General features: G+C 38.4%; 1 protein-coding gene across 5 annotated transcripts in view; it reads right to left on the reverse strand.

The window, feature by feature from the left end:
- The window catches only part of CEP63 (centrosomal protein 63), an 84,163-nt gene that overhangs the window by 21,919 nt on the left and 38,081 nt on the right, over nt 1-24,163 (reverse strand). For all 5 annotated transcript variants that reach the window (XM_018050943.1, XM_018050951.1, XM_018050960.1 and 2 more), the window contains exon 6: nt 22,475-22,588. In XM_018050943.1, the coding sequence (XP_017906432.1) occupies nt 22,475-22,588 (114 nt within the window). The remainder of the gene's footprint in view (nt 1-22,474; nt 22,589-24,163) is intronic.

The following is a 24,163-nucleotide window of genomic DNA, read 5'->3' on the forward strand; positions in this document are numbered from 1 at the left end:
CTAGAAAAATAGTACTGATGAACCTATTTACAGAGAAATGGAAATGCAGATGTAAAGAACAAACTGGTAGACATGGCGTGGGAAGGAGAGGGTAGGACAAACTGAGGAAGTAGCACTGACATATATACACTGTCATGTGTGAAACAGGTAACCTTCCTAGTGGAAGCTGCTGCATAACACAGGAGCCCAGTCTGGCATTCTATGACAACTTAGAGGAGTGGAATGCGGCAGGTAGGGAGGCTCAAGAGAGAGGTGATATATATATAATTATGACTGGTTCACACTGATGTACTACAGAGACCACCACAACATTGTAAAGCAACTGTTCTCCAATTTAAAATACATATATATACATACATATATATGTGTATATATAATATATTCATGATAGAAAAAAAAAAAAACTCCATGATAAAAACTAGGAATAGAGAGGAACCTTCTCAACTTGACAAAGACTTTCTACAGAAACCATACAGCTAACATTATATATACTTAATATTGGGAAACTTGACACTTTTCTACAAAGATCAGATATAAGGCAACAATCTATCCTCACATCACTCCTTTTCAACCATCACAGTGGATGTCCTAGTTAATGGAGTAAGAAAAGGAAATAAAAGGTATACAGATCAGGAAAGAAGTCATAAAACTACCTTTATCCACAGATGATATGATCATCTATGTAGAAAATCTGAAAGAATCAACCAAAAAAAAGAAAAATCCCTAAGTTAATAATCAGCTATAGTAAGGTTGCAAGATATAAAGTTAATATATAAAAGTCAACCATTTTCCTATATGCCAAAAGTAAACATGTGGAATTTAAATTAAAAACAAAACACAGGACTTTCCCAGTAGCCCAGTGGTAAGAATCTGCCTTGCAACGCAAAGGACACAGGTTCAATCCCTGGTCAGGCAGCCAAGATCCCACATGCCCTGGAGCAACTAAGCCCATGTACCACAGCTACAGAAGCCGATATGATGCTGCAACTAAGACCCACTGCAGCCAAATGAATAAAATAAAAATTAAAAAACAAAAAAAAAACCAGCACTATTTATATTAACACCTAAAGAAATTACTTAAGTATAAATCTAATAAAATATGTACAAGATCTATAAAAGAAGAACTACAGATCTCTGATGAATGATATCAAAGAATAAATGAAGAGATATTCCATGTTCATGGAAAGAAGAATCAATACTGTCAAAATGTCAGTTCTTCCCAATATTATCTATGATTCAATACAATCCTAATCAAAATATCACAAGTTATCAATATTTTGTGAATATCAACAAAAAACTGATTCTAACGTTTATAGGGAGAGGCAAAGAATAAGAATAGCCAATACAATATCAAAAGAGAAGAACAAAGCTGGCTGTCTGATGTTACCTAACTTCAAGATTTACGATAAAGCTATAGTAATCAACAGTGTAGTATCAGCAAGAGAATAGACAAATAGATTAAGGGAACAGAATACAGAGCCCAGAAATTGACCCTTATAAATGTAGTCAACTGATCTTTGATAGAACAGCAAAGGTAATAAGATGGAGCAAAGATAGTCTCTTCGACAAATAGTGCTGGAATAACTGGACATCCATATGCAAGGGAAAAAAATGACATGTCTGACAAAGGCTTTACATTCTCCACAAAAATTAATTAAAATGGATCATAGACCTAAATGTAAAATGCAAAACTTACAAAACTCTTGGAAGATAATATAGGAGAAAATGTAGCTAACTTTGGGTATAGTGGTACCTTTGTAAATACAACACCAAAGACATGATCCCTGAAAGCAAAAACTGATAAGCTGAAATTCATCAAAATTTAAAACTTTTGCTCTGTAAAAGACAATGTCAAGAGAATGAGAAGACAAGCCACTTTAGCAACTGTGTCATGGACCTGTAGTATCCAATTCCTATAGATTTGGATGATTTTTTAGGCTTTGTATCCCAGCTATACTTTTTTTTTATATATACTGGTTTTTAGCTCCCAACTTCCTAGTTTTTCACAAGTTTAATTCCAGCATCCTGAAAGGTACTTCATCTTCACACTGAAGATAGACATAAAGCATTTGTGTAAGTAAAACTTCCCATATTCTAAGTATTTTTAAAAGGTAAAGCACACAATTTTATTTTAGAAATTTAAGTCTCTGGGATATCTATCTGCTGTGTATTTAAAGATTTTTATTGTATATAGTACAGGGCAAAAATCCTACTATGGTCACAAAAGTAGATGTTCAATGATATCCATAAGCCAGAGAGAGGAGGGGAGGAGAAAGGTAAAGAGGCAGAAAAACATTGCTTATATAAATTACAGACCAAGATTCCAGCAAAAAGAATCAAAAACTTTTTACCAGATTCCTACAATAGTGTGAAAAAAAGAACATCAAATAGGTTTAGAGGCACAGGAATAACTGCCAGGATGCAACTGGCTCCAAACTTTTAAAATACCACATAAACTACCCACCTCAACAAGGGGAAACCTTACGCAGAATTCTGCACAGAATTAAACACTGAAGATACTGAATGATGGTGGTAAGAGAAAGAGCCCAGCTTACTGAACCTCCCAATCCTATTTTAAATTGCACAGTAGCCCTGGGGCTTGGCAGAACACAGCTAGAAAACCACTGCTCAACTGGATGCTCAGGATGAAAACAATACGTGATTGCAAAACATTAGCATTGTCTTTTTAACACTGTAACAGCTATTTAACATTCAGTTCAAATCTGTGATCTTAAAGTAAACTGGTGTTGAAATTAATAGTTTAACTAAGCTATAGTTTAACCAGCAAGTCTAGATTTCATACATAAAAACTAACCAACATCTTAGTCCTACAGCATCAAAAATACAGCCTTTTTTCCCTTTTATTTACATTGAAGAAAGGAGATCAGCCCTGGGATTTCTTTGGAAGGAATGATGCTAAAGCTGAAACTCCAGTACTTTGGCCACCTCATGCGAAGAGTTGACTCATTGGAAAAGACTGATGCTGGGAGGGATTGGGGGCAGGAGGAGAAGGGGACGACAGAGGATGAGATGGCTGGATGGCATCACTGACTTGACGGACATGAGTCTGAGTGAACTCCGGGAGTTGGCGATGGACAGGGAGGCCTGGCGTGCTGCGATTCATGGGGTCGCAAAGAGCTGGACACGACTGAGGGACTGAACTGAACTGAACCGACAGATGACATACAGTATGTTAGTTTCAGGTGTAAACATAGTGATTCGACACATATACATTATTACTGATCACCATGACAAGCCTAATAGCCATCTGTCACTATACAAAGCTATTACAATATTATAGACTATATTTCCTATGCTGCACATCACATCCCATGACTTATTTTATAACTAGAAATTTAAATTAATTTCCTTCACCTATTTTGCCCAACTCCCTTCATCCTCTCCTCCATGACAACTACCAGTTTGTTCTCTGGATCTATGAGTCTGTTTCTGTTTTGTTTCATCTCTTAGATTCCACATGTAAGTGAAGTCATATGGAATTTGTTTTTCTCTGTCTTTTTTCACTTTGCATAATATCCTCTAGGGACATCCATATTGCTGCAAATGGTAAAATTTCATTCTTTTTTATGACTCATATATCACATTTTCTTTATCCATTCATCTATCAATGGGCACTTGGGTTGCCGCTGTATTTTTATTACTGTGAATAATGATGCAAAGAACATCAGTTCAGTTCAGTCGCTCAGTCGTGTCCAACTCTTTGCGACCCCATGAATCGCAGCACGCCAGGCCTCCCTGTCCATCACCAACTCCCAGAGTTCACTCAGACTCATGTCCATCGAGTCAGTGATGCCGTCCAGCCATCTTATCCTCTGTCGTCCCCTTCTCCTCCTGCCTCCAATCCCTCCCAGCATCAGCATCTTTTCCAATGAGTCAACTCTTCTCATGAGATGGCCAAAGTACTGGAGTTTCAGCTTTAGCATCATTCCTTCCAAAGAAATCCCAGGGCTGATCTCCTTCAGAATGGACTGGTTGGATCTCCTTGCAGTCCAAGGGACTCTCAAGAGTCTTCTCCAACACCACAGGTCAAAAGCATCAATTCTTCAGCGCTCAGCCTTCTTCACAGTCCAACTCTCACATCCATACATGACCACAGGAAAAACCATAGCCTTGACTAGACGGACCTTAGGGGTGCACACGTCCTTTTGAATTAGTCTTTTTTTTTTTTTTTTTGCAAAAAATGGACAGAATTTCAATTGTTAGATCATATGATAGCTCTTTTTTTTTAATTTTTAAGGAATCTCTATGCTGTGCTCCCAATTTATATTCCCACCAACATTGCCTGGGGGCTTCCCAGATGGCACAATGATAAAGAATCCGCCTGCCAATGCAGGAGATGCAAGAGACTTAGGTTCAATTCCTGGGTCAGGAAGATCTCCCAGAGTAGGAAATGGCAATCCACTCCAGTATTGTTGCCTGGAAAATTCCACAGAGGAGCCTGGTGGGCTACAATCCATGGGGTTGCAAGAGTTGGACATGATAGAGTACATACACACAACAGTGCATGAGGGTTTCCCCCTCTCTTCATCTTCTTCAACACTTATTTGATAATAGCCATTCTGACACGTGTGAGATGGTATCTCACCGTGGTTTTGAATTGCATTTTCCTGATGATTAGTGATGCTAAATATCTTTTCTCAAGTCTGTATGTCTCCTTTGGAAAAATGTCTATTCAAGTCCTCTGCCAATTTTTAAAAATCAGGTTGTTTTTTGACCTTGACCTCTTTAAGTTCTTTGTATATTTTAGATATTAAACTCCTTATAAAATAAATCATTTGCAAATATGTTCTCCAATTCAATTTTCTTGGACACCAAAATCATTGCAGATGATGACTGCAGCCATGAAATTAAAAGATGCTTGCTCCTTGGAGGAAAAGCTATGACAAACCGAGACAGCATATTAAAAAGCAGACACATTATTTTGCTGACAAAGGTTCGTCTAGTCAAAGCTATGGTTTTTCCAGTAGTCACCTATGGATGTGAGAGTTGGACCATAAAGAAAGCTGAGTGCCAAAGAAATGATGCTTTTGAACTGTGGTGTTGGAGAAGACTCTTGAGAGTCCCTTGGACTGCAAGGAAATCAAACCGGTCAATCATAAAGGAAATCAATCCTGAATATTCACTGAAAGGACTGATGCTGAAGCTGAAACTCCAATACTTCGGCCACCTGATGTAAGGAACTGACTCTTCTTCCAACACTGGGAAAGATTGAAGGCAGGAGGAGAAACGGACGACAGAGAATGTGATGGTTGGATGGCATCACCGACTCAATGGACATGAGTCTGAGCGAGCTCCAGAAGCTGGTGATGGACAGGGAAGCCTGGTGTGCTGCAGTCCATGGGGTTGCAGAGTTGGATACAACTGAGCGACTGAACATAACTGATTTAGCAGTATACCTTTTCATTTTGTTGATAGTTCCTCTGCCATCAGTTTGTGTGCAAGGCTTTTTAGTTTGACACAGTTCCACTTGTTTATTCTTACTTTTGTTTTCCTTGCCTGAAGACACAGATCCAAACATACAGATATACAGATATAGCTAAGAACAATGCCAAAGAACATATTGCCTATGTTTTCTTCTAGGAGCTTTATGCTTTCAGGTTTCACATTTATGTGTCATCTATTTTGAGTTTATTTTTATATAAGGTATAAAAAGCTGTCGTTTCATTCTTTTTTCCCAGCACCATTTTTTTAAGAGACTGTCTTCTCCCTCATTGTATATTCTTGGCTTCCTTGTCGTAAATTAGTTCACTTCAGTTCAGCCACTCAGTCATGTCCAACTCTTTGCAACCCCATGGACTGCAGCACACCAGGCTTCCCTGTCTATCACCAACTCTCGGGGCTTGCTCAAACTCATGTCCATCGAGTTAGTGATGCATCCAACCATCTTATCCTCTACCGTCCCCTTCTCTTCCTGCCATCAATCTTTCCTAGCATCAGGGTCTTTTTAATGAGTCAGTTCTTCGCATCAGGTGGCCAAAGTGTTGGAGCTTCAGCTTCAGCATCAGTCCTTCCAATGAATAGTCAAGACTGATTTCCTTTAGAATGGACTGGTTGGATCTCTTTGCAGCTCAAGGGACTCTCAAAGAGTCTTCTCCAACACCACAGTTCAAAAGCATCAATTCTTCGGCCCTCAGCTTTATGATCCAACTCTTATATCCATACATAACTACTGGAAAAACCATAGCTCTGACTAAACTGACCTTTGTCAGCAAAGTAATGTCTCTGCTTTTTAATATGCTGTCTAGGTTGGTCATAGCTTTTCTTCCAAGGAGCAAGCATCTTTTAATTTCATGGTTGCAGTCACCATCTGCAGTGATTCTGGAGCCCAAGAAAATGAAGTCTGTCACTGTTTCCATTGTTTCCCCATCTATTTCCCATGAAGTGATGGGACCAGATGCCATGATCTTCGTTTTCTGAATGTTGAGCTTTAAGCCAACTCTTTCACTCTCCTCTTTCACTTTCATCAAGAGGCTCTTTAGTTCCTCTTCACTTTCTGCCATAAGAGTGGGGTCATCTGCATATCTGAGGTTATTAATATTTCTCCTGTCAATCTTGATTCTAGCTTGTGTACTTTGCATCTAAGTTAAATAAAGAGGGCGACAAGATACAGCCCGGACATACTCCTTTCCCAATTTATATGGTCATAAGTTAATGACCATAGAAATGTAAATTTATTTCTGGGCTCTCTTTTGGTCCATCGATCTGTGTCTTGTTTTTATGCCAGCACCTTCCTTATATTTTTGATTACTATAGATCTGTACAATAGCTTGAAATCAGGGAATATGATAATTATAACTTTCTTCTTAAGATCGCTTTAGCTCTTTGGGGTTTGGTTTTGTGTGTGTGTGATTCTATACAAACTTTAGATTTATCTGTTCCAGTTCTGTGCAAAATATCATTGGAATTTTGATAGGGACTGCACTGAATGTGTAAACTGCTTTGGGCAGTATGGACATTTTAACAGTATTAATTCTTCTAATCCATGAGCATGGTATATCTTTCAATTTATTTGTGTCATCTCCATCTGCAGTTTCTCTTAACATCTTAGTTTTCAAAGTACAGGTGTTTCACATTTTTTGGTATTTTAAACTTTTAAACTTTCTGATGCAGTTGTAAATGGGCTTGAAATCTTAATTTCTTTGATAGTACATGATTAGTGTACAAAAAAGCAACAAATTTCTGTGTACTGATTTTTGAAGACATCAACTTCACTGAATTCATTAGTAGCCATTTTTTGTTTTTATTATTGTAGAGGCTTCAGGGTTTTCTGTATGTAGTAACATATCACCTGCAAACAGTTTTACTTCTTGCTTTCCAGTCTGGGTGCCTTTTATCTTTTTCTTGCCTGACTGCAATGGTCAGGATTCCTAATACTATGTTGAATAAAACTGGTGAGGATGGGCATCCTTGTGTGTTTCCTAATCTTAGTAGAAAAGCTTTCAGCCTTTCACAGTTGAATATTATTCTAGCTGTGGGTTTCTCATATATTGTTGTTCAGTCGCTAAGTCATGTCCTGCTCTTTGCGACCCCATGAACTGCAGCATGCCAAGTTTCTCTGTCCATTACTATATCCCCGAGGTTCTTCAAACCCATGTCCATTGAGTCAGTGATGCCATCCAACCATCTCATCCTCTGTCACCCCGTTCTCCTGTTGCCCTCAATTTTCCCCAGCATCAGGGTCTTTTCCATGAGTTAGCTCTTTGCATCAGGTGGCCAAAATATTGAACCTCTGTCAGCAAAATGATGTGTGTGCTTCTTTATACACTGTCTAGGTTTGTCAAAGCTTTTCTTCCAAGGAGCGTCTTTTAATTTCACGGCTGCAGTCACCATCTGCAGTGATTTTGGGGCATAAGAAAACAAAATGTCACTGCTTTCACTTTTTCCCCTTCTATTTGCCCTGAAGTGATGGGACTGGATGCCACGATCTTAATTTTTTGAATGTTGAGTTTTAAGTCAGATTTTTCACTCTCCTCTTCCACCTTTGTCATGAGGTTTTTTAGTTCCTCTTCACTTTCTGCCATTAGATGGTGTCATCTGCATATTTCAGGTTGCATATGTTTCTCCTGGCAATCTTGATTCCAGCTTGTGACTCACCCAGCCTGGAATTTCACATGATGTACTCTGCATAGAAGTGAAATAAGCAGGTGACAACATACAGCCTTGACGTGCTTTCTCCCCCAATTTTGAACCAGCCTATTGTTTCGTGTCAGGTTCTGTTGCTGCTTGACCTGCATACAGGTTTCTCAGGAGGCAGGTAAGGTGGTCTAGTATGCTCATCTCTTTAAGAATCTTCCACAGTTTGTTGTTATCCATGCCATCGAAGACTTCAGTGTAGTCAATGAAGCAGAAGCGGATGTTTGGGGGAATTCCCTTGCTTTCTCTACAATCCAGCGGATGTTGGCAATTGGATCCCTAGTTCCATCGCCTTTTCTAAACCCAGCTTGTACATCTGGAAGTTCTTGGCTCATGTACTACTGAAGCCTATCTTGAAGGATTTTGAGCATTATCATGCTAACATGTGAAATGAGCACAAGTGTATGGTAGTCTGAACATTCTTTGGCCTTGTCTTTCTTTGGGATTGGAATGAAAACTGACCTTTTTCAGTCCTGTGGCCACTGCTGAGTTTTCCAAATTTGCTGGCATATTGAGTGCAGCACTTTAACAGCGTCGTCTTTAAGGACTGTGAAGAACTGAGCTAGAAGAATTCCACCACTTCCATCAGTTTTGTTCGTAGTGATGCTTCCTAACGCCCACTTGACTTCACAGTCCAGGATGTCTGGCTCTAGAGAGTGACCACACCATCATAGTTATCTGGGTCATTAAGACCTTTTTGTACAGTTCTTGTGTATTCTTGCCACCTCTTCTTAATCTCTTCTGTGTCTGTTAGGTCCTTAACATTTCTGCCCTTTACTGTGTCCACCTTTGCAGGAAATGTTCCCTTGGTGTCTCTAAATTCCTTAAAGAGACCTCTAGTCTTTATCATTCTATTATTTTCCTCTATTTATTTGCATTGTTCACTTAAGAAGGCTTTCTTTTCTCTCCTTGCTATTCTTCAGAACTCTGCATTCAGTTGGGTTTACCTTTTCCTTTCTCCTTTGCCCTTTGTGTCTCTTCTTTTCTCAGCTATCAGAACAGCCTCCTCAGAGAACCATTTTGCCTGACTGCGTTTCGTTTTCTCTGGGACGGTTTTGGTCACTACCTCCCTCTGGGGGGTAGGGGTGGGGGTGGTGTGTGTGTGTGTGTGGGTGGGTGTGTGTGTGTGTGTGTGTGTCACATCTTTAATTTTTAAAGTTATTTATATTTTTAACTGAAGGATAATTGCTTTACTGAATTTTGTTGGTTTCTGCCGAACATCAACAAGACTCAACCACAGATATACGTATGTCCCCTTCCCTCTTTAATCTCCCTCCCATCGCAACCCTCTAGGTTGATATAGAACCCCTATATGAGTTCCCTGAGATATAGAGCAAATTCCCATTGGCTATCTATTTTACATATGATAATATAAGTTTCCATGTTACTCTCTCCATACATCTCACCCTCTCCTCCCCCTCCCTCTCTCTTCCCCGCTCCCCGTGTCCAAAACTCTGTTCTCTATGTCTGTTTCTCTGCTGTTGCCCTGCAAATAAAATCTTTGGTACCATCTTTCTAGATTCTGTATATATGCATTAGTACAGGATATTTATCTTTCTCTTTCTGACTTATTTCACTCTGTATAATAGGCTCTAGGGTCATCCACCTCATTAGAACTGATTCAAATGTGTTCCTTTTTATGGCTGAGTAATATCCATTGTACCACAACTTTTACTCATTCATCTGGTGATGGACATCTAGGTTGTTTCCACGTTCTAGCTATTGTAAATAGCGCTGCGATGAACATTGGGGTACACTGTCTTTTTCAATTTTGGTTTCCTCAGGATATATGCCTAGGAGTGGGATTGCTGGGTCATATGGTGGTTTTATTTCTAGTTTTTTAAGGAATCTCCATGTCTTCCATAGTGGGTGTATCAATTTACATTCCCACCAACAGTGCAAGAGTGCTCCCTTTTCTCCATACCCTCTCCAGCATTTATTGTTTGTAGGCTTTTTGATGACGGCCATTCTGACCAGTGTGAGGTGATATCTCACTGTAGTTCTGATTTGCATTTCTCTAATAATGAGCAACGTTGAGCATCTTTTCATGTGTTTGTTAGCCATCTGTATGTCTTATCTGGAGAAATGTCTGTTTAGATCTTTTCCCCACTTTTGTTGTTTTTCTGTTATTGAGCTGTATAAGCTGCTTGTATATTCTGGAAATTAATCCTTTGTCAGTTGTTTCATTTGCTATTGTTTTCTCCCATTCTGAGGGCTGTCTCTTCACCTTCTTATAGCTTCCTTTATATATATATATATATGCCACATCTTCTTTACCCACTCATCTGCCAACGGACACTCACGTTGCTTCCATGTCTTGGCTATCATAATCAGTGCTGTTATGAACACTGGGTGGGGGGCATGTATCTTTTAGAATTACAGCTATCTGTTGATATACGCCCAGGAACAGGATAAAGCTGAGTCATACGGTAACTCTCTTTTTAAAGAAACCTCCATACTACTTTCCATAACAGCTACACCAATTCACACTACCTGCCAACAATAGTGTAGAAAGGTCCCTATTTCTCCACATCCTCTCCAACATTTACTATTTGTAGACTTTTTAATGACGGCCATTCTGACTAGTGTGAGGTACAACCTTGTTTTGATTTGCATTTCTCTAATAATCAGTGGTGTTTAACATCTTTTCAAGTGCTTACTGGCCATCTGTAGGTCTTCTTTGGAAAAATGTCTACTTGTGCCCATTTTTTATTATATTATCTTTTTGTTATTGAGTTCTATGTACTCTTTCTATATTTTAGAAGTTAAGGCCTTGTCAATTACATTGTTTACTAATATTTTCTCCCTGTTTGTAGTTGTCTTTTCATTTTGTTTATGATTTCCTTAAAAGCATCTAAGTTTGATTAGGTCCCATTTGATTTTTTAAAAATTTTATTACTTTGGGAGGCTGACCTAAGAAAACATTGCTACAATTTATGTCACACCATGTTTTGTCTATGTTCTCCTCTAGGAGTTTTGTGCTGTTTAGTATTTTTTTTACCTCCTTTTTGAACTCAGGATGTGGTAGACTGGAGAGATCTGTTTCACTGTTTATTCTTTCAGGAGACTTCTCTTGTTCTTTTAATTAGGAGTGGTTCCTCTGCTTCTTTATACTTATATTTCTAACTCTATAAATTTAGGAGAAACAGTTACCTACTTGTGGCTGTTTTTGTGTAGGAGCATCTGTGTGTGGCCTGCATGTGTCTAATATTTTTGGTGCAAGGGCTTTTAGTATAGAAGCCTCCCGTGTCTTTCCTCAGCGTTTGCTGGCTGTTAGCCCCTTGATACAGGGTGTCAATGGTGTTGTAACCAGAGCCTGCACTGCACGTTGAGCAGGGCCTCCTCTTTGCTCTGTGGCTGTCAAAGCCCTGCCAGGAGCAGGATCTGCTCCCCAGTTGCTGGAGCAGATGCCCATAGATCTGTTCATGAGCTACAGTGTGGGGTAGGTGTAACTGGTGTACTTCCACTGGGAGAGGAGTTGCTGATTATTCCTCCACAGGAGCTATCCACCAGAAAGTACTCTCTTTGGTGTCAGCTTTTACCCCATGTGCATGCTCACAAAGTACACTGCTGTTACGCTGCTGCTGGCACTGCTTTCAGCTGTGAAAATGTAGGAACTGGATGTCCCTCAGGCGCTGTGCTCACAAAGTCATCAGCAGAGATCCACTGGCACAGATCTACTAACGTCAGGCACTGGGACCCACCACAGTCATGAGTAGTTGCACACCTGGACCCACTATGGGAGATACAGTATCATCCTGGCCCTGGCTCCACATGTCCCTGCCCACAATGCCCACAGCCACTACCTCCAGACCCACCTCAACCAGTAACCAGAAATCTGCTCAGATGTCCCACCACCACTGAGCTTACAAAGACACTCCAGGTGTAAATCTGCTGAAGTTGCAAAGCCACCAGATAAAGTTCAGATTTCAGCCCTGCTTCCAAAGTCATGTGGCCCCTGAGGACCTGCTCTGATTTCAGCCTTGCTTCTGTGTTGGACAACCCTTCTGTGTTTGCATGCTCCCAAAGCTCATAGAGGCAGAGCCATACCCACTGCAAGCATGCCAAAAATGAGGCTCCTATAGTGAGGCCCCACCTCCTCCTCTGCATGCTTGTTAACCATGCAGTTTCTATGTGGACCTCAGCTCTGTCCTGCATACACTCCCAGTTCTGGCCCACACTCCCAACTCCTTCAGGGTGTCTCCATGCAGCCAACTCCAGTCCTATAGTTTGACCTCTGAAGCCTGAATTTTAGCACCCAGCCCCTGCAGGCACCATCAGATATGTATCACAGGCTGGGGAGTGCAGTGAGGTGGCCCAGATCATCTATCTGTGTATCTGGTCTCTGTTCTGCCTGCCGTAAGATATCTTCTCCACTCTCCTCTGAGCCTTTGAAGCTCCCTTTCTGTCCTGCCTGACCTCCTAGCTGACGAATGGGAGTTCCCAGGATGAGGGAATCTTTCCCCTTTCACAGCTCCCTCCCAGGGGCACTTCAGATACTTCCGCCTCATTTTTTCCATCCTACTCAAGTACATGGTGATCATTCTTGCAACTATGGTTGTATGAGATCCTCTGTCACCATTCAGTAGGTATTCTATGAGAACTGTTTCACACGTAAAGTATTTGTGATGTATTTATGGGAGTAGGTGAGCTCTATATCCTCTATTTCTGCCACCTTCATCTCTCCATCTTAATTATTTTAGATATAATTTTACTACTTTTATTTTTTAACCTTTATACTAGTTTTATAGGTGGATGATCTACTACCTTTACTATATGTTTGTCTTTACCAGTAAGATTTTTTTTCTTTCATAATTTTCTTGTTTCTAGAAATTGGCTTTTGGTTTCCACTTACAGGAGTTCCTTTAACTCTCTTTCAAGGCTAGTTTAGGGGTGGTGAACTTTAGCTTTTGCTCTCCAGAAAATTCTCTTTCCCTCCTTCAATTCTAAATGATAACATTGCCAGTTAGACTACTCTTGGTTGTAAGTTTTTTTTTTTTCTTTCATCACTTTGAATATATCATGCCAGCAGCCTATAGTTTCTGTTGATAAAGTTGCAGAGAGATTTATGGGAATTCCTTTTTATGCAACTAGTTTCTCTGTGTGTGTGCGCGTGCATTTGTGTGTGCATGCGTGTATATTTTTAAGATTCTCTTTAACTTTTAACCTTTAATTATATTGTGTCTTTATGGGTTCATATATGTGTGTCTCTTTGGATTCATCTTGTTTGGAACTCTTTCTGTGCTTCCTGGACTTGCATGCCTACTTCCTTTGCCAGATTACAGAAGTTTTCAGCCATTATTTCTTCAAATAGGTTTTCTGTCCCTTCCTCTTTCTCCTTCTTCCAGGAACCCTATAATGCCAATGATAGCATGCTTGATGTTATCTTGTGAATGCCTGCCCAGTCGCTCAGTTGTGTCCAACTCTTTGCAACCCAATGGACTGTAGCATGCCAGACTTCTCTGTCCATGGGATTGGCCTGGCAAGAATACTGGGGTGGGTTGCCATTTCCTACTCAAGGGGCTCTCCCTGACCCATGGGTCAAACCGGCATCTCCTGCATTGGCAGGTGGATTATTTACTACTGAACCACCTGGGAAGCCCCCACTCAGGAATCTCTTAAACTATCCTAACTTTTTAAAAATCTTTTTCTTTGTGCTGTTTTGCTGGAGTAATTTCTACTACCCTGTCTTCCAGATTGCCGATCGATTCTTTTACATCCTCTAATCTGCTGTTGATTCCCTCTAGTGCATTTTCATTTCAGTTATTGTATAAATATATATATATTTATCACTTTGAGTTCTGAGTTTATCCATTCGAATGCCAAGTTTGGAGAATCTCTATGACTATTACTTTGAATCCTTTATGTGGTAAATTGCAGTATCTCTGCTTTATATATACATTTTTTTTTCTTTTTCCTGAAGTTCGGTCTTAGCTTTCATTTGGAAGCTATTTCTTTGTCGCCTCATTTTCCTTAACTCTCATTGTTTGTTTCTATGTATGAGGTATATTAGCTACGTCTCCAGCCAAGTGCTCCAGCAATATCCCCCATGTGGGTATGTGTGCTCTCCTGTTTTTATTGAGCCATGATTACTGCAGGCACATTGGTAGATGGGACTGGTCCCCAAGCCAGCTGGCTGTAAAGCTTGGCTATGACTGCTGCAGGCAGGCATAGCCTATCTTTAATTGATTCAGTATTTCCATTACATACAAATACAGTTTTTAAGCATAGTGAAAATCTAAATTTTCATTAACCAGAATTAATTAGTCTTAGTGAAAGTCATTCAGTCGTGTCCGACTGAATGTATATGTATATGTATATGAATTCTCCAGGCCAGAATACTGAAGTGGGTAGCTATTCCCTTCTCCAGGGGATCTTCCTATCCTAGGAATCAAACCCAGGTCTCCTACATTGCTGGCAGATTTGTTACCAGCTGAGCCATCAGGGAAGGCCAAACCAGAATAAATACACTAGACCAATACAGCAGTCACAGCCATGTGGGGACACTGAGCACCTGAATTATGGCTAATTGAGATGTACTCAAGCATAATGGGTCAAAGATTCATTCTTTTTAAAACTGTGAATGCTATAATAATACTTTCATAACGTGAGATAATGCACTCAAGACGGCAGAGCAGAAGGATGTACGCTCATCTTCTCCTGTGAGAACACCAAAACTGCAACTAGCTGCTGAACAACCATTGACAGGACAATGTTGGATTCCACCAAAACAAGGCCATTCAGGTATGACCTAAATGATTATACAGTGGAAAAGACAAATAGATTCAAGGGACTAGATTTGATAGACAGTCCCTGAAGAACTATGAATGGAGGTTTGTAACACTTACAGGTGGAACATTGAGGCTGAACAGTGATCAAAACCATCCCCAAGAAAAAGAAATGCAAAAAGGCAAAATGGTTGTCTGAGGAGGCCTTACAAATAGCTGAGAAAAGAAGAGAAGCTAAAGGCAAATGAGAAAAGGAAAAATATACCTATCATAACAACTGCAGAGTTCCAAAGAATAGCAAGAAGAGATAAGAAGGCCTTTCTAAGTGAACAGTGCAAAGAACAGAGGAAAACAATAGAATAGGAAAAACTAGAGATCTCTTCAAGAAAATCAGAGATACCAAGGGAACATTTCATGCAAAGATGGGCTCAATAAAGGACAGAAATGGTATGGACCTAACAGAAGCAGAAGATGTTAAGAAGACATGGCAAGAATATACAGAAGAACTATACAAAAAGATCTTCAAGACTCAGATAACCAAAATGGTGTGATCACTTACCTAGAGCCAGACATCTTGGACTGCAAAGTCAAGTGGGTCTTTAGGAAGCATCACTATGAACAAAACTAGTGGAGGTGATGGAAATCCAGGTGAGCTATTTCAAATCCTAAAAGATAATGCTATTATAGTGCTGCACTCAGTAAGCAAATTTGGAAAACAGCAGTGGCCACAGGACCGGAAAAGGTCAGTTTTCATTCCAATCCCAAAGAAGGGCAATGCCAAAGAATGTTCAAACTACTACACACTTGCACTCATTTCACATGTTGGCAAAGTAATACTCAAAATTCTCCAAGCTAGACTTCAACAGTACCTGAATCATGAACTTCTAGATGTTCAAGCTGGATTTTAAAAAGTCAAAGGAACTGGAGATCAAATTGCCAACATCTGCTGAATCACAGAAAAATCAAAAGAATTCCAGAAAAACATCTACTTCTACTTCATTGACTATACTGTGTGGATCACAACAAACTGTGGAAAATTCTTCAAGAGCTGGGAATACCAGACCACCTATCTGCCTCCTGTGAAACCTATATGCAGGTCAAGAAACAACAGTTAGAACTGGACATGGAAAAATGGACTGGTTCAAAATTGAAAAGGAGTACATCAAGGCTGTATATTGTCACCCTGCTTATTTAACTGATATGCAGAGTGCCTCATGCAAAATCCTGGGCTGGATGAAACAAAAGCTGGAATGAAGATTACTAGAAGTATCAATAACCTCAGATATGCAGATGACACCACCCTTATGGCAGAAAGCAAAGAATAACCAAAGAGCCTCTTGATAAAAGCGAAAGAGGAGAGTGAAAAAGTTGGCTTAAAACTCAACATGCAAAAAACCAAGATCATTGCATCCAGTCCAATAACTTCAATAGATGGGGAAACAATGGAAACAGTGATTTTCTTGCCCTCCAAAGTCACTACAGATGGTAAATGCAATCACGAAATTAAAAGATGCTTGCTCCTTGGAAGAAAACGTATGACCAACCTATACAGCATAATAAAAAGCAGAAACATCAGTTTGCTGACAAAGATCCATATAGTCAATGCTATGGTTTTTCCAGTAGTTATTTATGATGGATGTGAGAGCTGGATCATAAGGAAGGCTGAGTAATGAAGAATTGATGCTTTTGAACTGTAGTGTTGGAGAAGACGCTTGAGAATTCCTTGGGCTGCAAGGAGATCAAACCAGTCAATCCCAAAGGAAATCAATCCTAAATATTCACTGGAAGGACTGATGTTGAAGCTGAAACTCCAATCCTTTGGCCACATGATGCAAAGATCTGACTCTTTAGAAAAGACCCTGATGCTGGGAAAGATTGAAAGCAGGAGGAGAAGGGGACGAGAGAGGATGAGATGGTTGCATGGCATCCAGACTCAATGGACATGAGTTTGAGCAAGTTATGGGAGATAGTGGGAAGCTGTAGGAGGACAGGGAAGCCTGGTGTGCTGCAGTCCATGGGGCCTCAAAGAGTCAGGCATGACTGAGCAAATGAACAACAAAACCGAGATAAATAGAATATATTAATTTTATCTGTTTCTTTTTACTTTATTAATGTGACTTCCAGAAAATTTTACACATAGGTGGTTCATATTATATTTCTATTGGACAGAGCTACACTAGAATATCTTAAGACTACCTCTTCCAATATGAAAAGTCAGAAAGAAAAATATAAACTTTTATAAAATGATTACTTCTCTTAAATATCTAGTGTTAGATGTATCTTAAAGCCAATATATTTTTAAGCCTTTTTTTCCCCACTAGCCACTGCCACTAATTTTTTTGAAAACCAGAGCTTTCTCTTATTAATATAACATATAGCATTTTAACTATTCTAGTGGAGCATGTGTGTGTATTATTTGCTCAGTTGTGTCCGACTCTTTGCAATCCACCAGGCTCTTTTATTCATGAAATTCTCCAGGCAAGAACAATGGAATGGGTAGCCATTCCCTTCTCTAAGGGAATCTTCTCGACCCAGAGATCAAATATGGGTCTCCTGCATTGTAGGCAGATTCTTTACCATTCTAGTAGAGTGGGTGGAATTACTTCAACAATACAAATCACAACAGAGGTGATTAAAAATAAAGAAATAGTTAAGAAAGTAATTTATGTCATGGAGATAAAAATAAAAGCCAAGGGTGGGCAGCTAATGTGTGAGAATAGGGAAAAGGCTGGGGATTGGGGACTGAACTCAAATCCTCCTTTGGCTTTGTGGTATATAATCCTTGGGCTTCAAGAAAATAACTTTCCCATATAGTGAGATTACTGAGAAAAATATGATACAAAGCAACAAGTGTTCTTTTTTTAATTTTCCAAAGAACCCCAAAATGAAGTTATGCCACTGTAGGCTTCAATTTTTACCACACTCTCCGTTAGAGTAAACTCCAAACATGTCAGTGCAGACAACAGCTCTGCAGCATTTACACTAAAGAAACATCTTGAAAGGCAGCCCATCAGAGGTATAGCTCCCAGTAAGACGGTATCACTACTGTGTCTCTGTCATCATAAACTTTTAAGCAGTAAATCTGAGCCAATTCAATTAAGTATATGATAATTCTACCAAGACAGTAGATTAACATTTGTGTTAGGATCATCTTTTTTTCATAAGGAAAATGGTGCCTTTAAAAATATAATATATATTCAAATCTGAACAATATCACATAGCCCATCTAAATACTTCAAAAGGAAAACATATACAATGCAGGCTTTACTTTTCTCACATACCATTTATAAGCTAAATATTTTACATTCTGAGCTGGCTTAAAATTTTAATTTTTTTCAAATGTTCTTAATGTTCTCTAAGACTTACCTGAATGTTTCCTTTTCACTCACTGTATTATTTGGACAGGAGGGAAAGTGGCAAGTGATTATTTGCCCTCTAAACAGAAATGACCTTATGTTTTAGTGATTATTCTGATGTTTTCCTTCGCTTATACAATCATCACTCTGTCTTTGCATCTAATAAAGTACTTAGAACTGTTTAACAACTGTACTTTTAAATTTAATATATTTTAATGTTTGATAGAACAAACATCACCCTTATAAAAAATGTTCCCTGGTACCATTCATTTATCCTTCCACATGAATTTTAGAATCATTCTGCAAAGTTTTCAAAATGTTAACAGACAACAAATTATGTGGATAACCATTTGGAAAAAAATATAGATCTCTATCAAATTCCTTGTACCAAAAGAATTTTCAGATCAACTATATTAACAAGAAGTTATAAAGCATTAGAAGAAATCTTGGCTTATGTAAGTCTTTATGGTATGACAGCAAAGATAAAAACCTTAAAGAAAAATTAATAGACTTAACCCATTCTAAAAATTGTCTGTAAAACAACTGTATTTCCATGAAAATTACTAGGCAAAATTAAGGTAAACTGGGAAAACACACACAATTACAACAAAACAGCAAAGAGTTAATATATTCAGTGTATATATTAAGAGCTCTTTCATAGTATAATATAAATATTCTTTAAAAATAAGCAAGGGACAGAAATAATTTACAAAAGAATGGAAAGTCATAGGTAGATAAAAAATGCTCAGCCTCATTCATAATTAAAGATGCAAATTAAAACAAATAATCAGATACCATTTTTTTCCACCTATCAGATTGGCAAAGACAAGCCTAAAAGTAGGGGAAATTAAAACAAACATTTAAATAAATAATAGTGCTCAATAATGAGAAAGTGTGAGGAAACATACATTCTCAAACACTGCAGGTGAAAGTGTGCATCAGTACATCTTTGAAGAGTACTTTGACAATATGCATTAGAATCTCTAAGAATGTATGACTACTTTGATGCAGTAATCTTATTTCTAGGGCCATTTCCTAAGAAAATAAATGGACATAAACACCTAAATATTTAAATAAGGATGTTCACCCAAGCTCTACTTAAGAGTGAAAAAAATAAAAACCTAAAACTTCTACAACAAAACATTGGTTATATGAATTAAGGCATTTAATGGTAGACTAAGCTTCTATACAATCATTATGACTCATATTTGTTGACATGTCTTATTTAAAGAGAAAAATTTTTAACTGGTAAAAATTAAATAAAATATTGTAAAATGCTTAGCATACTGCCTGTCACATTGTAAGCAAATAATTTGCATTTTTACATTATGTTCATGGAAAATTTCATAGGTATAGAAATATGGGAAAAATAAGATGATGAACCCTTAAACATTCATCACCTAGCTTCAACAGTTATCAACTTTTTGCTATTTTCAGTAATTTTTTAAGTTTGCAACTATTCCTCCATTCCCATACACACATATAGTTTCTCCTATCAAATGTACATGAATGCAATGTACATGAATGCTTATACTGCATATAAGCACAGAAAAAGTAAGAAATTTACATGCAAATGCTAATTATGGTAAATCTCTAAAGGATGGAATTATGAGTGATTTTATTTCATTCTCATTTTCTCAGTTTTCTAAAATGAACATGTTTTATGTCATTTTAATAGCTGACAAAAACAAAAGAACTCGAGCAAATATATGACTCAAAGGGTGAAAAGTTATTTGGAACTCCACTTTTCCTTTTATTTTTTTCACCAGGCAGCTTGTGGGATCTTAGTTATCGAACCAGGGTTGAACCCAGGCCCACAGCAGTGAAAACACTGAGTACTAGCCATTGGACTGCCAGGGAATTCCCTGAACTCCAATTTTAGATGTTAAAAAATATAAAAGAAAAAATTTTTTATCATTTTTTTTTTTTAAATTTGGGGGTAAGTGTGGCTGTTAAGGGCTTCCCAGGTGGCGCTAGTGGTAAAGAACCTGCCTGCCAAACACAGGAGACATTACAAACACGGGTTCAATCCCTAGGTCAGGAAGATCCCCTGGAGAAGGGCATGGCAATCCACTCCAGTATTCTTGCCTGGAGAACCCCATGGGCAGAGCAGCCTGGTGGGCTACAGTCCATAGAGTCACAACGAGTCAGACAGGACTAAAGCGACTTAGCATGCATTCGGCTATTGATATCCATTTATCCAATCTACAAAGTTTTCTACTCTTATTGTTCAATGATGATTCACTTATCAACAAAATACAATGTTTCAACCTTAAGTGGAGTTCAAAACATTATTTCACACAACTTGGGAAATTTGAAAAGATTAGATATTAAATTACTTAAGAAGTGTTTTAGTCTGATAACATGACAGTGGTATGTTTAATTTTTTTAAGTCCTAACCTGCTGGGAAATAAGATAATATCTATAATTTGCTTTGCAATATTTCAGCCAAAAAAAGTAGAGAAGAATGAAATAAAATTGGCAAAATGAGTTGCTGTTCAATGAATATAGAGTCTTACTCTTGTAAGTTGCAAAGTTTTAGAGATTTGTTACACAAAAATGGACATATAGTTAATACTGTACTGTACTCTTTAAAATGGTTAAAACTGTATGTTTTAATACTTTTTACCACCAATTTTTGAAGATTGGCAAAATGGTAACTATTAATGCTGGGTAATGGGTATACAGAAATTTCTTTTAAGAACTTTTTTTAAAATGAGGACCAGCGAGTACTGCTAAGGGAGAAAGACATAAAAGTAACAGTTTTTCCTTAATCAGAGCAGTTTTAGTTTGAACAAAACTATCAGAAGAGCTCAAATACAGAAAACAAATGTTGGCTTTTTAAAGGCTTCTTACTCTAGCTCTAGCTGAATTATGGTAAATAAAAATCTCATTTTTTCTAACAATGAAGCTTTAATTATGTTCAGTAATCACAATAGCAAATTAAAAAAAGGATCTACAATCAACAATAAGCATACTACATAGAAGAATAATTGAGAACTTAAAAACTAGGACTCAGCTTTCTTTTTTGCCAATCTGAAGCCTATAATATCTTATAGCTATTTATGTTTGTACAGTGCTTTAGCATTCAGGTAAAAATAAAGAAAACTCTGGTCTACACTTCCAGGGTTTTATTGGCCCACGCTGGCTGCACAGCTTGCTGCAGCCTAGTAAATAATTTTGATCCTTTAGATTGCTGTGGGCCCCTTGCGCCATTCTGAGTGGAGTCACTAGCAGCAGAGCCATTCATGGCAGTTTATTAGCCCACTGATATTTCAGGGTAGATGATTAAAAGCCAACGTATTACTAAGACTTGGAGCAGCAAATAATGCAGATTGTTTTTTACCTTTTTTAATTCGTCCCTCTAGCTCTTCTTAATTTCTCTGGTAATTCCCTCTTGTATAAAACTGAGATTTCTACCAACCTTGACAAATTATCATGATATTAAACAGACAACATATAATTACATATTCTAGATAACTACACTTAGAAGAAGCATTGAGACAGTGTCTAGCACATTGCTGTTGTTGTTGTTCAGTCACTAAGTCATATCTGACTCTCTCTAACCCCATGGTCATAAATATTCATTACCTTCTATGTTCACTTCCCTTTTGATCTTGGTTTTTAATTGAAAAAGCAAACAAACTGAATATGTTCCAAGAAGAAAATTCCTAAATTAGGTAGCTAATTTTTTGTTTTGCTTAAGCCATCAGTTCTTCATTAAAAAAGTTTCTAGTAATGTTGTAAAAAGTGTTTCTGTTCCCACAAAGATACTGCTTTTTGTTAGCGTAAATCTTTCAGCATTTGTGTTCAAACAGGCTGACTGGCCGAAGCTCCCTGGCTGAGAACCTCAGCTAAGGCACGCCCAGCTATCAGAGATGGAACAAGACACAGACAGAAGAGGGGCCAAGACAAGAGCAAGAAACAGCCAGAATAAGTCAGAGCCAGAAAGAAATGGAAAGGGAGATGGAGAGCAGAGGTAGAAAGAGAAAGGAAGGGAGAGTGAAATGAAAGCGTGGAGTGAGCAGGAGAATGCAACTCAGTGACAGACTGAGAGAACAAGAGTGAGCCCGAGTGGGGGAGGAAGGAACCAGTGAAGGAAAGCAGCAAGCAAAGAGCAGTGGGCGTGAGGATGGGGTGAGCACAGTGAGCACACGGCGCTGCATTTTTTAAGCTGGTTCAAATTTAACTGAAACCTCTCCGCCTCTCATTATTCCAAAGATGTCTTAAACTTACCTGAATTATCTCTGATTGTTCAGCTAGAGCCTTTCTTTGTGCCTCCAGAGAAGACACCTGTTGCTGATAAATCAAGCGCTGCTTCTCCCAGTCCAGTGATTTCTGACGAAATTCCTGAAGAGGCAATTAAGGTACTTAACTTCTAAGTGCTTCCCCTTGCTGTCACCACCTTCCAGATTTACTTTAATTTTTCCCCAGGTCCCTGGGTACACATGCACCTTTCTCCACAGCAGGAGCCCCATTACTCACTTAACTGATAGAACTGTAGAGTAATACTAAATTCCTTACATACTGTGCCTCTGGATATCTGTCTTTCTAAATTTAACACACTAATGGTGAAGAGTACGAAACACAGATACTAAACACTGGATTCAAGATGATTTTCAAAGATCTGCTGCCACCTAAGGGTTGTTATAATTTTTAGTGATTTTTCAGAAAACTGATGTTAAGATAATGAAAATTTCAAAATACGATTATACTTATCACTCACTACCCAAATTCTTGATATCCAAACCCAGGAACTGAACAGATTCAAACAAATGTTCAGATAAATCCCTGGGGAGCCCAATTCTCATCAGAGCCTAAAACTCAGGAACCAGACAGATTCAGTTAACACAGTATCCTCTGATATCCAAATTTTTATTATCTCAACAGAACTATAAAGACATGAATAATAAAAAAATCTGTATTAAATTTTAACAGATATCTATAACCCAAAGCCAAAGAGTTCAAAATTAATGATGGATCAATAATAACTTCAAGTTGCACGATCAAGAAAATGAGCCCAATATTCATGAAAACGAGGCATATCAAAGGGAAAGGAAACTCAGCCTTTCTATCACTGTCCTCCAAGAGTCTCAACCCCAGAAGCATGCTAGCTTAAGGTAATTACTGTTCACCAGCTGATATTCGCTTACTCATTGTTTCTACCACATATAGTCCAGGTACTGTTCTAGTGCTAGGGATACAATATTTAACAAAACAAAAAAAAATTCTAGCCCCACTCAACTGGAGGGAGACAGGCAACACATTATTGTACAGTAATTAGATAGCAATACGGTCATCTGTCAGTATCTGTGCAGGACTGGTTCCAGACCTCTGTGGTTACTAAATCCACAGATGATCACATCCCTTATAAGAAATGGTATGTTATTCACATGTAACTAATGTGCATCCTCTCACAGACTTGAAATCATTGCTAATTACTTATAACGCCTGATACAATGTAAATGCTGTGTAAATAACTATAAATACAATATAAATGCTTGTGCATAACAAATTCAAGGTCTGCTTTTTGGAACTTTCTGGAATTTGCTTTTCCCAGAATATTTTAGATCCACAGTTGGTTAAATCCACGGATGCAGAACCCATAGATAGAGAGAGCCAACTGTACCCATTTTGAGGGAAATCGAGCATGGAGTACTCAGAGTTGGTGGTTGCAGTTTGCAAAAGGAGTGGTTAGACTGAGTAACATGAAAATAAACACCAGGGAGATGGAGATGAAGTTATACTATTCTGAGAAGTACCAGGCCTTGACATGGAAGCATCTTGGCATGTTCAAGGATGAGCAAGAAGATTGGTGTGGCTGTGGGGGAGTGAGTAAAAGGGAAAAAAGGAAGGGAAAGGTCAGAGTTAACAGGCAGTAAGACTCTATAGTCATTATGATAACTTTGTCTTTTAAGAGAAACT

This window comes from Capra hircus, chromosome 1, assembly GCF_001704415.2.
Source record: "Capra hircus breed San Clemente chromosome 1, ASM170441v1, whole genome shotgun sequence".
NCBI lineage: Eukaryota > Metazoa > Chordata > Mammalia > Artiodactyla > Bovidae > Capra > Capra hircus.